Here is a 17,124-nt window from a genome sequence, read left to right on the forward strand (position 1 = left end):
TAGATTTTCCAAACACGAGACATTTTCCTACCACTTATAACAAAAATGTATTAATGTAGTTAAAGAAAAAGAAAATAAAAAAATAGAAACTAAAAAGAAAAAACAGGTACAACACCGAGTCAAAGTATAGTGTACATATTTTCCAGCCCAACCGGACTAGGGTTAACTCTACCTGGCCTCGAACCAGTCCTAGCCCAATTCCTATCCCGTACCCGGGAAGACCGGGTGATTTCAATGAATTTCTTTCATACTCGGTGAAGACCGATAAAGCCCAGACGTATGAATTCAATCAATTTCCTTCATCTCTGGTGAAGTCCGACCAGGTATCAAAGTTATTTCAACAATTATTTTGTACCATGTGAAGCCCGCTTGGGTAATTTTAACTCATTTCCTTTCTACCAGCAAATACCAGTGAAACTTGCTTGGGTAATTTTAACTCATTTTCTTTCTACTCGGTGAATACCCGGTGAGGCCCATCTGGGTATCTTAAAAAAAAATTGCTATATTTTCTTCACGTTTTTATTTTTTATTGTTTTTATAACTATCAAATGTAGGACATTAGGAAAAAAAAATCAACCAAGCAAGCATAAATACAAGCAAATGAATTCTAACATGGAAAATAAAACTCCAAAAAGGTTATTTATTTTTATCAAATTTTCATTATTGAACTATTGAATACATAGAAAATGAAACACATACCTTCGGAGTATACAAAATTACAACTTTGTGAATATACAGGTTTTGGACTTGACGAAAGACTTTTCGTTCTGAAGATAATTAAGTGAAGATAACTTTTTGTAGGGTTATAAACAAATCAATTTTGGTGGATAGTTTTTTGTGTTGGAATGTGAATAATTTTTTTTCAACTAATTTTGGATGAATTAATTTTTTGTGAATAAATTTTTATGGTGGAGAATTTAGTAAATTAATTTTGTAGGTTGGTTGCTGAAATTGGGAATGAGAATTAAGGGCATAAGAGTAATTGTACAATCAAAATTTCATACATATTTTCATCGTAAAAAAAAGTAATAAAACTCCAAAAAGGTCATTTTTGACAAATTTCCCCCTTTCCTTTTATTGTTTCTCTATCTTTTTCTCTGTTTTTCTTTCTTCCTCCAAATCTCAACCTCTGTTTTTTTAACCATCATTCATCTCCTATATCTCTCGGTCTTTATTTTATTTTATTTTAAATTCTAATCTTCTGTTTCTCTTTGATTTTCTTTTTCTGCTTTTCTTTCTGAATCTCATTCTCAATCTCCACTTTCGTCTTCAATATTGTCCCTTTTCTTCACCATGAATTTTTGCCCTTTTTTTTTTCCAAGTCTGTTCTTATATTTGATTTTCTGCTTTGATTTCCCTTTTTTAGTCTCTTATTCTTCACCATAAATTTGCAAATCGAATGAAGCATGGACTCTTATCGCAGATCGGGTAAAAGATTCGATGGGTTTGGTCTTCTTCCATTCCACAGGAGAAGCATGGTTTGGTTGTTAGGGTTTTAATACACACCAAAAGAAAAAAGAATTTTAGTTAGAGTTGGACTGAGAAATGGATATTACTTCACTAAAAATTATTAATTTATGATGAAGAAGACGGGCAATCATCAAAGTGGAGCTTGAGATTGGGGCAAAAACAAAAACAGATAATGAAAACCAAAAAGGAACAGAAAAATGAAGGAATCAAAGAAAAACAGGGAGAGGAAAAAAAAAACAAAAAAGAAAGTTGGAGACTGAGTTTGAAATTTATGGAGGAAGAAAAAGAAAGAAACCTGAGGAAAAGGAGATGAACGAAGGAAGAAGAAAGAAAATTAAAAATTAAAAAGAAAACACGTGGCATCGTAAAAATGGGCCTCGTGGCTGGGTGTAGCCCAACAAGCACCCAAGTTTTGCTCTTTGGTAAATTTAACTTTAGTTCTAAATAAGTTGGTTACGATGTTCGATAAACAAACGATTATTTTTAAATCTAAAAAAAATGAATAAATTTATTTATAAATATAACAAAATATTATGACGGACATTAATAGATGTTTAGGAGTGTCTATCACTAATACTGATAAATGACTATCAATGTCTGTCAGTGTCTATCATTGATAGACATGACATTGCAATATTTAAAAATATTTCTAGCAGTTTTGCTATTTAAAACAATTATCCATAAGTAAATGTTATATTATGGTATTTTAGATATTATTGGCATTTTGAATCTCGTTCGTGTTGGGCCTCGCTGAAAGTGTCTGGTAGCCTTGACCTCTAACCTAGTCTCTATATCTCTCGAGCCGACCTGTGTAAGAGAACCTTGCATTGGTATAGTGCCGAACCTACTATACTCTAATGCTCAAGTTAGCATAATAATTAACTAATTCAGATAAGCACAAAATAGAAGTAAGGTTGGATCTCTTCTTTGGAGATTACTTACTCTCCGTTTTAGGGTGGTCGAATGACTCTATTTATAAATCTTTCCTTTGATATACAAATATTGTTACATGTGACGATAGGAGTGTCAAGAAACTTTCAAGTGCTCAAGGTTGCAAGGTGTCAATCTAGTAGGGGTGGAAATGATTCGGTTCGGTTCGATTTGGTGGTCAAACCGAACTGAACCGATTTATTGGTTCAAACCGAACCGAAACCGAATCACATAGTTTCAAATTCGGTTTTGGAATTTTTAAAAAATCCATAATATATATTTTTTAATTAAAAACGGTTCGATTCGGTTTAGTTTTAAATTTGGTTATGTTCTTTAAATTAAAATCGATTCGATTTTAAATTAAATTTCACTCTTTTTTAAATATATAAATATATAAAAGTTAAAAACGGTTCGATTCGGTTTTCAAAAGTGAAACCGAATAGAACCGAATTTTTCTATTTCACTAAATTTTCGATTCGATTTGATTTGGTTTTTAGAAACAATTCACTTTTTACGGTTTGAAGGACCATCCCTATAATCTAGCCTCGGCTAGCTTCTCTTTCGATTGATATATGTTTACCGATTCAGTTGATTGACACAAACTCCAAGACATTTCTCTCGTGGGATGCGCATTTCCATTTGCCTTTTCTCAATATCCCTTGGGTTTTGGCCCCTCGTGAACTTTTAGGCATTGGCTGACAACTTTCAATAGATATTATAACTAGAATAAATCTACTATTAAATTTTGCATTTTCTTTACAAATTTATAAATTAAAATAAATATTTAAAATTGTTATATTTTTTTTCTCTAAATTGATTATTAATTTTTACGAGAAGATGCTTTATTATTATTATTATTAAAAGAAGAAGAATATGGTATAACTTCTTTCTTAATAGAAAAATGGTTGCATTCAACCATGAAAAGTGAGGGTATCGATTGTCATTATTTGGGAAAGATACTAAATTTATAAATAAATCTTCATTTTGAAACATAAAATTGAAAATTAAAAATCGAAGGTTTATTAAAAGTAAAATTTGATTTTACCAAGAACCTAAAAGTTGGTAGGGAATTAGTTCTAGAAGTTGGAACATGTATTTTAACGATAATTTTAATGGATTTAATCATATTTTGAGTCTAATAATTAAGTATATAACAATACTTTTAAATAATTGTAATATAGAAAAATCTATCAGTAATAGATTTTATTTCTATAGACGATAGATTCCTAGACTAATAGATTAGTAATGTGGTCTATCATTGATAAACTCTAAAAATTGGATATAAATTTTAATATATTTATAAATTCTTTTGCATTATACTATAGTTATCAATACTTTAAATCTTATGGTTATATTTATAACAACTATTTTATTTTAGAAGAAAAATCATTTAAGTTTATGTCGAAATCACTTCTAACCCTCCTCAAATTAACCTCAAAGTCACCCCAATAGAAAGAACAGCGTGGGAAATGGTGCTAAGGAAAACAAAAAAAGAAAAGAAGGGAAATAACACGTGGAATGGTGGTGGAATTTTGTCCAATAATTAGCCAATTTAGATTACAAGTTTAAACTTTCTTGATTTAAGTTTGATTAATATTTGAAATTGAGTTATTGGATTTACTCTCACAAATAGGTGGGTTGTACTTAACCATGTACTTCCTATTCCATGAAACTCTAGTGGTGGAAATAATCCTTTTGGCAAATGTATCTTTAATTTCATGTACTTTATATTGAATGATTAATAATTGAATTAAGCTGAAAACACTTTCTATTCAATCATGCAATCATTTTAGCAAAAATAATATCAAAATTACAATAGCTAGTATTTTTAAAAATAATAACCAAGTGTATAATACAATATTTTCGATAAATTGAAAATATATCAGCAGATACACTTCAATCGTTGATAGACTCCAACCAACGATATGGTCTATCAATGATAGAATATCTAAATTTTGTCATATTTGTAATTTTCTTTACATTATGCTATATTTACAAATACTTTAAATCGAATTGCTATATTTGCAATGATACCGAAATACGACATAATAAGTACTCATATAAATGGAATTATATTAATTATATATGCATGATTATATCTTTAGGCTTGTTGATGAGAAGTAGAAGTATTGAGGAAATAGTTGTTGACAGCTTGAGCAATGGCTATCAAAGGTTGAACACTAACAAATGAAATATTTGCAGCAGCTTCTTCCTTCAATTCATATTGGACAGTAGATTTTACAATGCAACTGTGTTGGTTATTCTTCTCAATAATCTCCACACGAAACCTATAAAGAGTGAAGCCAAAATCCAGGTAACCTCCTTCAACCATTTCTGCTATTTTTATACGCTTTTCATTATCTATCTTCACGAACTTCTCTTTGTAACTTGCAGGACCTCCTAAACCTGTATGTGTCATATACCAAAATTTCTCAATCTTTATTATTCTTATGCTGATTTATCATTGTGTCTTTATACCCATGCATGCAACTCATTTCAATTTCGTCTCCCAAACTTTTTGTTGGCTTGTTTTTGTTTTTAATTAGAAATTTCTTAATGACATTATCAAATAGTATAACTTTAAATTCCTCAAATACTTCTTATAATTATTATTGTTATTTTTTTTTTAAAAAAAATAGAATCACATATAATTGAAATTAGAATGAGTAGTAAAAAATCTATGGCCGGTTTGTGTTATGGGTGATTTTGGATTGAATGATATAATTGATATAAAATAAGAATAGAAGCTAGCAACAAGATCGAGAAAATAACAAAGTTTGGCCCAGAAATAGCACCCTAAGCCCAAAATGCTTAGTTCATGTCAAGTTCAAAGTTATGTGCTCATCCTCGGTCTCAGGCCGACCCTAGCAAAATAACTAATGGGGCATATCTCAGGTAGGCTCCAGCCCAAAGCATTGTCTTAAGATCAAAATGAACTTAGGGGGAGATGCTCGACCTTGGCCTCGAAACCCTAGTTATTCATATAATTGGGCATGCTCCTCGGCCTGATAGGTCATCTAATTATTCTAAGACGAATCTAAAACCCCAAGAAACAACCTAGGTCAACTTTCTTTATAAATACATCATTATAACTTCATATGGGGTGTACTCTTTCACTCTATGACTTAAAACATCGAAGTGTGTGCGGGAAGTACCACAGTGATGTGCAGGTTTTCTCTTTTCTAGGCCACATTTAGGAGTGTTCAGTGGTTGAGTTGAATCACTTTTTAGACCAAAATCCTATTATTCGGGTTGTAAATTTATCTTCAATCCAAATAACCTTTACTAAATAATGAACCAAACCCAACCTAATTATGAAAATATTTGAGTTGGGTTGGTTTGGGTTAGTCGAGTCATTTATTTAAATTTTTGTTCTAAATTTAAGTAAAATGTTAGCATTTATTAATTATTTTCATATATTTGATTAAGATCAATAACTCAATTTTAATTTATATTGTAAAAAATTTCTTTCTAAAGTGCTAAAAAATTATTCTTAGGAGTTATTAGAGAATATTTTTTTTTTTAAAAAAAAATCATGAAATAAAATAAATATATGTGAAAATAATTGTATTAGGAGTAAACACAACATACTTTTTAAATTAATAATAAGTTCGAGTTGGTTTGAGTTGGTTCGGGTCATTTGAGATGAATCCATGAACCAATCCAACCCATAAAACTTTTATTTATTTGAACCCAATCCAACCCAAAATGAATTGATAACCCAACCCAAACCGTATGGTTAGGTTGGGTTGATCGAGTTTTTTTAACACTCCTAGTCACATTCTTCTCTCTTTCAAACAAATTCACTTCTAGTGTTACATGAAAGTCAGGTGTGTTTCTATATCTAAAATTTGGCATCAATAATTTATTTCACAAGTCTTGTAAGGGAATTTCAAACAAGCATTTAATATCCTTGTTTATTCAAATGATTATCCTATTTAAAACCCAATATATATCATTGTCCAATGAACTTTAAAACTTATTTAACATGGTTTTTCTAATATCTTGGTAAGATTTTTATACCTAGGAAATAATAGCAAAAATATAGTTAGATTAACTAATAAAATAATGTCAACTAATTATTATTATTAATTATTAATTATTAAATATAAATATATTATTTAGACTTACCAAATTTCAACTAATACCTTTCCAATTAATATTTTTTTTATGAATTCAATACAAACTTTTATAATTAATTATTGAAATTCTAATAAATTTATATTTATTTAATTATTTTAAGTGATTAAATAAATAATTAATATAACATTATATTAAATAATGCTAATTTTAATTTATGACTACATTAATTGCTCTCTTATATTTAATGAAGTAATTATTCAAATTTATTTTTTATATATAAAATTGGTCAGATATTTACATTCAAACATTAGAATTATCAAGCATATCTTAACACAAACATTAATCATCTTATAAGTTTAAATTAAGAAATAATACGGATTCTAAGGGTATTCACAAATTAGGAATGATTTTATAAAATGCAAATACACAAATTTTAAAAGTTTTAAATCTAATTTCCAGTTTTTTTTTTTTTATTATTCTAATTTTAATATAATATATGAGATGCTATGGTTAATCTTTTTGTTAAGTTATAAACTTGAGTAGTTGTTTAGTACATTTAAAAATATTTCAATCGCTATCTCCATGTGTCATCGTTATTAATGAAATATTGGCATGTAATTAGCAAGTTGACAAGATAAGGGCACATCATTTATTTTAGTCCAAATCGTTGGACGACATGAATCAATAATAGAGATTTTGAATAACTTTCAAGTTTAATTTGTACACAACAAGAGTCTAATTTTGTACTCAAATTTCTATCTCAATTTGCTACCCACTTGAAAGAATTTGACATATCAACAAGGCACAGGGTTCCCTAAGTTTGGAGAAAATTTCTAGTACTATGTACGATAGTATTTATTATTCTCATTCTTAATTTAACACGTCATAAGATGTTAGATTAATTTATTATTAATTTATTTTATAGATCTCATATTATTCTTAAATGATATATACTATCATGACAAGTAATGAATGAAGTTAGTATGAACAATTTTTCATACTATGGTAGTACTCGAATTTTTCTCGTTTGGTACAGATAAGTTGAGACCATTTTTTAATTGAGCAAACTTGGGTGCATCCTATGTTGTATTTATCTTTGTACATTTCATCATCTTCACACGCACAAAATGAATTAAAAATATTTCAAAGAAGTAAGAAGAATTTTCATTGAGGCAAATTATTATTAGACAATTTAGTGGGATACGTTAGGTGTAGCCCGAGATGTACCTAAGTATTTTTTTTTATGGTTATTATATAAAGAGTAATATTTCAGTACAATTTGTCTCCTCTAATCACACGTGCAATTTGAGATGTACTCAAATATTTTTCTTTTACAAATCTTATTGAGAATAGTATTTTAAAACTTTATAAACATACATGATCAATTTCAAACATCAATAACTAAAAGTGTATTTTTCTTAAATTTTAATTAAATAATCATCAATATATATTTGACCAGAGTTTAGACATCGAAACAAAAAATTGAGAATAAGGATCGATCAACATAAATATAGTTTTGTTGATATAAAGTATGTGTCATCGATAAAGAAATTAGAAATTTGAATTCTGAACTAAAAACAAAACAAAATATAGAGAGTAGTAGATTTACCAGGTGCAAAAGTGAGATGGAGAAGAGTTCCTTCGCCTCCATCGCCTTCGAGCACGTCGATTTTGTGGACGAGACTTGGAAGGTGAATGGGAATGAATTTCGCCAACTCAAGGCCGCCGTAGAGCTCCCAAACTTTGGCCGCCGGCGCCTGTATCTCAGTCTCACCACTGATTTCCCTCACCATTTTGCTTTTCTTTCTAAGATAGAGAGATGGTACACACACACAAACAGATATGTGGTCTTTTTATTTAAAAATCACTAATACCTCCACACACCACATAAGTTTTGATTGGTCCTCGAAATTTCCGTCAACTATCTCCTCATTTCCTATCACTAAAATTCCAGAATAACATTTGGGGTTTTTTCGAATAAACAAATTTATAAATATAACAAAATATCATTATTTATTGGTGATGGATCGCGATAGACATCTAGATTTCTATCATAATTTATCACTAATAGACGGTGACATTTTATTATACTTGAAAATATTCTAAACAGTTTTATCATTTAAAACTATTTTCTATAAATTTTTCTATTTTTATCTTTTTTTTTTTTAGTATTATAATTTAATTTAATAAATTTTCTTTTAATGAGCTATATAAACTTGAATAGGTAGTGAAATTAAATTTAGAAAAATTAGAGTGGATGTTAGAATATGTGAGATTAAATAAATGATTGTTTTAAAATATAGAAAAATAAATCAAAATATTTATAAAATATGACAAAATTTTAGAACTATCAATAGTATACACTGATACACTTCTATGATACTGATAGAAGTCTATCAGTGTCTATCAATGTCTATCATTGATAATTCGAAAAATTTACTAGATCTTGTAAATATTTTTAATAGTTTTACCATTTGAAATAATTTTCCTTAAATAAATTTATTTATTTATTTTTTGCTAGCAGCGGTCATGGGCGGCTGGTGGTTATTGGCATATTTTGAGGAACGCTTCTTAGTAGTTGTTTGTTTGTGGGATGTGCTTGCATTATTATTTGTCTTTATTGAGTTGTTGGATTTGCACATTTGAGATTCGGTTTGGGGGCTTATTAAAAAGGATAGAATATTATAAACAAGTAGAGCTAGTATTAGCATAGCCAACAAGTAAATATTATAACAATAGTTGTTCGTGGGATGGTGAAAAGAAACGCAATAAAATTGCAAACATCATAAAAGGAGCATATAGTTTTGATTTCAAGTCGTCTAGTTGAAAACATTTTTAGTGTGTTAATACTAGTTAAATTTTCTTTTTCTATTATCTAATTTGAGAGTGAAAAAAGCATGTGAGTGATACAAAAACATTGAAAGAATGCTTTTCTAATTTGGATTGAAGAGAGAATCCGATGTGATTCTAACAATTTTTCACATGGTAAATTTCTTTACGATGGATCGTCATTTTTTTCTCTGACTTGTTTTTCATTCTTATTTTTATTGGTTCTTTTAATTTCTCTATTATTTTCGATTTATTCATGGAGTAATAGGGATTTTCTAATAAATGGCATAGTTCAGATCTTTATTTCCTCATTTTTTTTTAACTAAAAAAGTCGTGTGAAAAGATTTCTCGTTTACATAAGATCAATTTTTATGATCTAAAATAGGCATCTCAAGCTTTAATTTGAACGCTTCGCCTTTCAAATATTAGCTCTTAGTATTTGTTGCCTCTCTATCTAACACTGCATTGTTTTTACATTTTGTGGTAGATTACTACTATTATATTTGTGGATAATATGGTTATAATTATTATCATGATTCATTTTATAATGCGAACTAAAGAAATAGTTAGCGAATAAATTTCATATTTCTGGCCTCGGTTCAATGTACTATTTTCTTGGCTTGGAAATCAAAACTTTACTAACTAGAATTTTTGTCAATTAGGGCAAATACTAAGTCATGTTTAACACCTCTGTTCATCACTATTGATCTTACTCCTTCCTCTCCAACTTTTAATGATGTTTCTCTATGATGACTGTTTGCATGAAGTTTCCGAATAAACGTGTTTTGTGGAGTTAAGCTTGTGTTGATGTAGATTTGATGTGGATGTGGTTAAATCTCTAACATTTGATCATCTGATTCTCTTTCAGTTGATGCATACGCTTGATTAAAGAAAGCGGATTGCGTGATGTTTTAGAAGTTGGAGCCTTAGAAAAATGCTTGTATCCTCAGGACTTGAGCCTCAAGGAGTGGTTTAGTCTTCAAGAGTCCGAGAGTCTTTTGAATGTAGAGAATTCTCTATAGGTTCTCCCAAGTCTAAAATTTCTGACCCTTACAATTGAAAAGAATCCCTCTATTTATAGAGTTCTCAGATGGGGTTTGTAGGCTTGGGCTTGGACCAAAATAATTAATTTGATCCAATGATCAAGATGAAACACATGACATCATTTGGATTGCCCGTTCTTGCCTTCAATTTTAATCTGGGACACGTGTCAACCTTTAATTGGTCCCAAAGTTGATGATTTGTAATTTCATCCTTAATTTGAGAATGATGTGGTAATTTGTGATTGGTCTAAAATCTCTCGTTCAATAAAGACCTTATTGAGATTTATTCACATGTATGGGTGGATGAATCTTGAAAAAGATAAAGTTGGAATCAAAATACAAGTTATTTGATCTTGATTTTAACTTTATTTGATGTGTCAAATTAATCAAACTATGAATTTGGTACATAAGCTTGACTTGAATTTTGTGTATATTTGACACAAATTTTTTTTAGGGAATTTGCAATGGGTGAAAAATAAAAAATGTATAATTAAAGGCATGCCTCCAACCTATGAAAAATTGTAAACATGACAAAATTTTCAAATTTAAATTTTCGCTTATTCCGTATTCTAGTTTCGCTTTTTTAACAAACCCATATTTTTTGGTATACCAATCAACTAACATACCATATTCAAAGTATATAAGTTGTGTACTTTTTCCATTGATTTGTATATCTTTTATATTTTTGTTTGCAGCAATATGAGTTATTACTCACTTTAATTTTTATATTTGCTATATTTTTTTATTCTTTTTTGTAGTCTTTTTCCTTTTTAAATGATGCTGTTTCTTTCGTTTTTATGTACAAATGTACAATAGGTTGAAGAGATTCAACCTAAAGCTCACTAACGTTCAGTTTAGTATACTCATTTTGACAATTTGAGCGCTTTTGGAATAACTAGAGAAAAATGTTTTTCAAAGAATTCATTTTTATGAATTTTTAAAACACTTAAATAACTAGCCATTTTCAACCGTGTATCAATAGTATATCAAGTGTATCTAAGTGTATCAAACATCTATCCAATAATGTATCAAGTGTATATCAATAATGTATCAAGTGTATCGGGCATATACTAGTAGTGTATCAAGTATATCAAGTGTATCACATAGGTTGAACTTATTTTTTTGATATTTTTGCAAAAGAAACAAGTCTATGATATGGGCCTAATTTTTTAAACTTATTATACCAAATTTGCAAGAAGCCCTTTTTTTATGTCAACTTATCAAAAACATAAATTTAGGTCAAAGTTTTGATTTTTTTTTTAACATAATTTTTTTTGAATTTAAGTCAAATTCATTCTCTACATAATTCAAAGTTGAGCTTGTACTTCTACCTAAGACGTCTGACTTGAATTTGGAATAAAACATGAAGATGAGATTTGAACTTCACTCAATTTTACTTTGGGATAAAATATTAGATTATGCTCCCTATTTAAATTTGAGATAAATTGAAGGTATTATTTTACTTGAAGATAAAAACCTAGGATGATTTGGTTTGGGATAAATTTTAGAATATGGTCAAACTTTAATTTAAGATAAATTTAAGGATTTTATCACACCTTAATTCGACTCAAAGATGAAAATCTCCATTTGGATAAATTGAATTTAGGATAAAATTTGGAATAGGCCCATTGATTTTATAAAAAATTAGAGCTTTGTTGTCAATTTAATTTAGCTTGAGATTTGAATATCACATAAATTTGAAACATGCTGGAATTTTAACTCGACAAAATGGCCTAAGGATGCACTAAAACCTCAAGTTGGAGTTCCCTTTGATTTATATTTCGCCCAAAGTTGTTTGAAATATTGATAAGTGTAAGGAGGTGTCTACTGCACGTTAACAATATTACAGACGATGTTACGACATTCCATAAAACAATTACTAGAAATAAAAAGCATATAAAATAACACTAAATATTGGTAACTCAGTTCGGTATAAACCATCAATGTCTGGGTGGCAGTATACTCGGGAAAGATAACTTCATTAATATGAATGATAAACAATAACCATGTAATACTTACCTATAGTAGTTATATAATTACAATGACTCCTGAACAACTCAATTACTCAACCATTCACCTAGACTCCCTCTAGGTTTGAGATTCTCTCTCATGGTAACTCAAGCTCCCCTTAAGTTATGGTATTAGTGAAGAATTCTTAGGCTTCCCATAAGACTGAGACTTCCTCTCTGCAAGATTCAAGATCCCTATAAGTCATGAGACTCCTTCTCACTAAAATTGTATCTTTCCTCCTAAGAAAAAAGTCTCATTTGCTCGAATAGCTTAGGTTCCCCATATGCTTTAGAAACCCTTCTTAGATGAATCAGGATACACTAGAAAAAGGTCCCCTTTGCTTGAATAGCTTATGTTCCCCATATGCTTCAAAAACCCTTCTTAGATGAATCACGATACACAAGCAATAAGCTACTCAGAGTACGTCTCCAAGCAATGCAACTTTTTCTCATTCCAACAATTGCGACTAAACACTCACAATAGTAAAGTACAATGTTGCTTCTTAAAACAAAATGGCCAATCCTAGTTGAAGGACTAGATGCCCTTTAAATATGCACAGTAGATAGATGGACGAGCATCTTTAACTTCTAAAGCTATCGCACAAATAAAAAAAGAAAGATATATACAAAGAATACTACAGAAGGAAAACCTTGATAAGGAATGTATTTTGCAGAATAAGCATTTTCGGAGAACATCCCTTTGCCAGAAAACCACTAATGCATAGACATCTCAGATAACATCTTTAACACATAAAAAGATCTGCACAATATTTAACAAGTTACTCCTTTGGCAATATTCTGCTACAACAAACTAGCAACCACCACACCCAACACATTCTACTTCTTCCCCTTTTGGCATTCTTCAAAAAATGCAATGAAATGAAAAGAGCAGAGAAGCATACAAGAAGCCATTAACTATCATTCACATCCTCATCCTATGCGCCAGAGTTGCCACCCTGATTGTAAAACCCGTACCTTACTTTCCCTTTTTAATTAGACAGAAATTGTAACACCCGTACCTTACTTAGACAGAAATTATTTGTGCATTTTGAGATAAAGGATAAGTTTGAAGAAGGAAAAATGTTTCAGTGTGGGAAATTAGCTGTTGGATACTTATTAATCTAGCCTTGCAAAAATAATTTATGTCTAAGTGTTGGTCGTGATGAGGGGTGACTGAGCATCGAGTAAGCATAAGGCAGACATCAAGTAAATGTTGTCGAGCGTCGAGTATAAGTGAGGAAGGGTTGTGCGTCGAGTACGAGCGATGGGGTAAGAAACATGCATCGAGCAAGTCATCCAACATCGAGTATCCCAACGAGTATCAAGTCCTTCCCATTGAGTATTCAACAGAGAGGAATTGAATTTTCCATCAAGTAATGACCCTTCTTCATCGAGTTTTTCTAGCGAGGATCGAGTTTGCTCGAAACACTGAGTTTTAAACTTATATTTTAGTTATCCGGACATATGGTTTAAACTTAGCCCTTAATCTCCACTAGTGGGTGAGGTGGCTTAAGGAGATTTCATGCAAAAGGGTTGGGCGATAGTTTAAAAAGGGAAAAGAACTTCAATAGCTCGTTTTGGATGATTTCTTCGAGCAAACCAGATGAACTTGGTTCTGTTGGAAAGCCTATGAGTCTAGTTTATGAAATTGAACCTTTGGAAGGGAGTTCTTACCGGAAAGAGGCTAGAGAAGGAAGAGTTGAAGGTTTGTTTTTAGGCATTTTCATGCACTCAACGAAGAATCGTAGATCTATACTGAACCACTTGAATTTTCAAGCTAACATTTTAAGTTATTATTGCTAACACCATTTCAAGTAAGTTTGTAGAAGGAACTTTTGTAAGATAAGGTCTGGAGTTCGAGTTACATATTTTGGAAGTTAAACCTAGAATCTTTATTCAAATAGGGAGTTGTGGTTTAGGGCTTTTGGGAGAGATTTGAAGGCCCAGGTAAAACCACAAGGAGTTTTATGCTGAAGCTTTGAGATAACATTGATAACAAAATTCTGAACATGTTTGGAAAAGGAACTTTCTTTAAATGAGTTATGGTTTTCATTTTATTGATGTTAGAAGTTGAATTTGGAACTTTTGGACGAACAAGGAATCTTTTGCTAAGTATGAGATTGGTTAAAAGAGTAGTCTCAAAAGGGAGACCAAAGTGGCAACTAAACTCTTATTCTTTTATGTGTAGGAGCTAAGTCAATTGGAGAGGCTTACCAAGCTTAGGTAAAATTAAGCCTAAAGAAACGTGAGTGACTAAATGTTTTAGAAAATATGTATATAAAAGGAACATGCGTTCCAAAGAATTTCATGCTAGCATTCATGGATTTTCCAAGCAACTAAAGTTTATACTTATGTTTTAAAGGGTTCATGGCATTTCTTAAGCATGATGTTTTAAGTTATTTAAATGAGTTTTACTAATCTTAGCGCATCTTAAGATTGAATGGAAGAGTATTGCAAACTACATGTTTATAATTCGTGAAGCATGCATGTTGAATTGTAATAATGATCCTATGACGAAAGCTAGGTAAGTGCTATGCCTAAAGCTCACGATCCTTAATTTTTTATGAATGTTACGATTCTAATAAACTGGATATCGAAGGTATAGAAGGTATTCAAGGAAGTACCTAAGGTATTGATGGTACTTAATATACTCCATGTGCACATAGGTAGTTTTATACGAGAGGTTGAAGTATGGGTCTCTTGGCCACAGTCTTTATAATGGGATCGAGGTATGGGTCTCACGACCATGAATGCACGTTGGGAGCTTGAGCTACGAATGCTCGTTCTCAATTAAGATTTGACAGTATGATTAATTATGACGCTATGAACAATATATGATACTATGTAAGTTGCTTGAGATTATTTCCAACATGTTTATTTGTTTAAAATAACGCATAGGAAAGGCTTGAGAAGAACTGTATTTCTATGAGTCACTTACTGGGCAACTAGTTCACTGTTTTCATATGTTTTCCTTTTTTCCAGGTAGCGGTTAATTTCCTCGTGGTTAAACCCACTGCAGCTTGCACTCAAAGCCCGGTTATCAAAGGAAGAAGCTTAGGCTAAGCTTGTTTTGATGTATACATATTTTGAGAGGAGTCTGGAACTTGTGAAACTTATTTTGGGACCCATGTTCTTTTTTATGCTATTTGTTGGACATATATTTGTTGTTTTTGGAATTATAATTAAGTTGTTTGCTAGTTAAAGTCATGGTTGATTTACTACCAAGTCGTTTTTGCATAATAAGGTTTTAAGCAGGTTTCACTTTAGTTAGGTAGTAAGTGCTGGCAAGTAGGTCGGTAACTTCTGCCTTCATGCCTCTTTTCGGTTTTAAAGGGTAAATTAGGAGGGGGTCTGACAAGTGTGTATCAGAGCATAAGGTTTTTGGAATGAGAGAGAGTTCATGCATATGTCCAGGTCTCAGTGGTATGAGTCCATAATATGTGTATTTATTAATTAGGTAAAGATGCTGAGAAGAGGTGGCAAGCGAAGCAAACAGACAGTAGATGGGAATATTGACCCTACCGATCGTGAAACTGATGTCGAGAGGAACTCAGGAGTGACTAAAAGAATGACCTGAGAACCTGTAAATCGGGAGGCGTGAGGGAGAGTCGAGTAATCCCCAGTCTAGAGTAGATCCTCAACTAGAGGATAGGGTGTTTGACAAAATTTCCAAAAGGTTGGCGATTAGCGTGAGTGCAATGCAGGCTGACCTGAAAAAGAAGTACGACATTGAAAGGCTTAAAGCCCTTGGTGCTATGGCCTTTGAGGGAATTGCTGATCCCGCAGAGGCAGAAGTATAGTTGGACCAAATAAAGAAATGTTTCAATGTGATGAACTGTCCAGAAGATCGAAAGGTCGGTTTAGTTGTGTTCCTTTTGCAAAAGGGAGTAGAAAAATGATGGAAGGTGGTATCCGCTAGGTGGAACAGTTTAAATTCTTTGTTTTGGCCTGAATTTAGAAAGTCTTTTGAAGACAAATATTATCCTATTTCTTTTTGAGAGGCGAAAAGAGATGAGTTCCTTAGATTGGTTCAAGGAACAATGAAAGTGGTAGAGTATGAAAAAAATTCACTTAACTATCCCAGTATGCTCTTCTAATTATTATGGAAGAAAAGGACCAGTGTAGAAGGTTTGAGAATGGATTAAGAAAGGTGATTAGAACTCCAGTAACTTCTTCAGCTGACTGGTTGGACTTTAACTAGCTAGTGGAGACTACTATTTGAGTTGAGTGGAGTTTGGCGGATGATGAGTAAGTACAGAAAGATCGAGTTATGTTTGTGGGGCCAAGAGATAGGGGATTTCAACCCCTAGTTTGAAGCCAATCAAGTATGGGTAGGTTCAGAGGCGTGGATTGGTAGAAAGCCAAGAGAAGAAGATCTCAACCCTCGTCTAATGCAGCTAGTCGGCCAGGTGTAGCATGTTTTGGTGAGTCAGTCGCCAACACAGACCGAAAGACCTTGTGCCAGAATTGTGGTAAGAAGCACTTTGGGATATGCTACAGCAGGAGTGGTGTTTGCTTCAAGTGTGGGCAAATAGGAAATTTCAAGAGAGAATGTCCCCAGTTAACCTGAGGGGCTTAGGCAGTACAACAGGTGATGTCTCAGACTGTTAACCAACCGAGAGGTGCTGGGAATAGAAGAAAAGGGTCTAGTGGTGCAAAATTGAAGGGCGTAGCAGATCGACCTCAGCAACAGGGGCGTATGTACATAATTACGCACCAGGAAGCCGCAAAAGCTCCAGATGTGGTGACTGGTAATGTGA

At 31.6% G+C, this 17,124-nt stretch overlaps 1 protein-coding gene across 1 annotated transcript; it reads right to left on the reverse strand.

The window, feature by feature from the left end:
- Nucleotides 1-4,199: 4,199 nt before the first annotated feature.
- On the reverse strand, nt 4,200-8,440 carry LOC120087798 (norbelladine synthase-like). The gene is made up of 2 exons (XM_039044704.2): nt 8,093-8,440; nt 4,200-4,806 (listed from the first exon to the last, which is right to left on the reverse strand). The coding sequence occupies exons 1-2, from the start codon at nt 8,274-8,276 to the stop codon at nt 4,502-4,504; spliced, it is 489 nt and encodes a 162-aa protein (XP_038900632.1). The 5' UTR covers nt 8,277-8,440; the 3' UTR covers nt 4,200-4,501.
- Nucleotides 8,441-17,124: the final 8,684 nt, after the last annotated feature.

This window comes from Benincasa hispida, chromosome 10 (assembly GCF_027475165.1).
Source record: "Benincasa hispida cultivar pf3 chromosome 10, pf3_genome.v1.1, whole genome shotgun sequence".
In the NCBI taxonomy this organism is placed as follows: domain Eukaryota; kingdom Viridiplantae; phylum Streptophyta; class Magnoliopsida; order Cucurbitales; family Cucurbitaceae; genus Benincasa; species Benincasa hispida.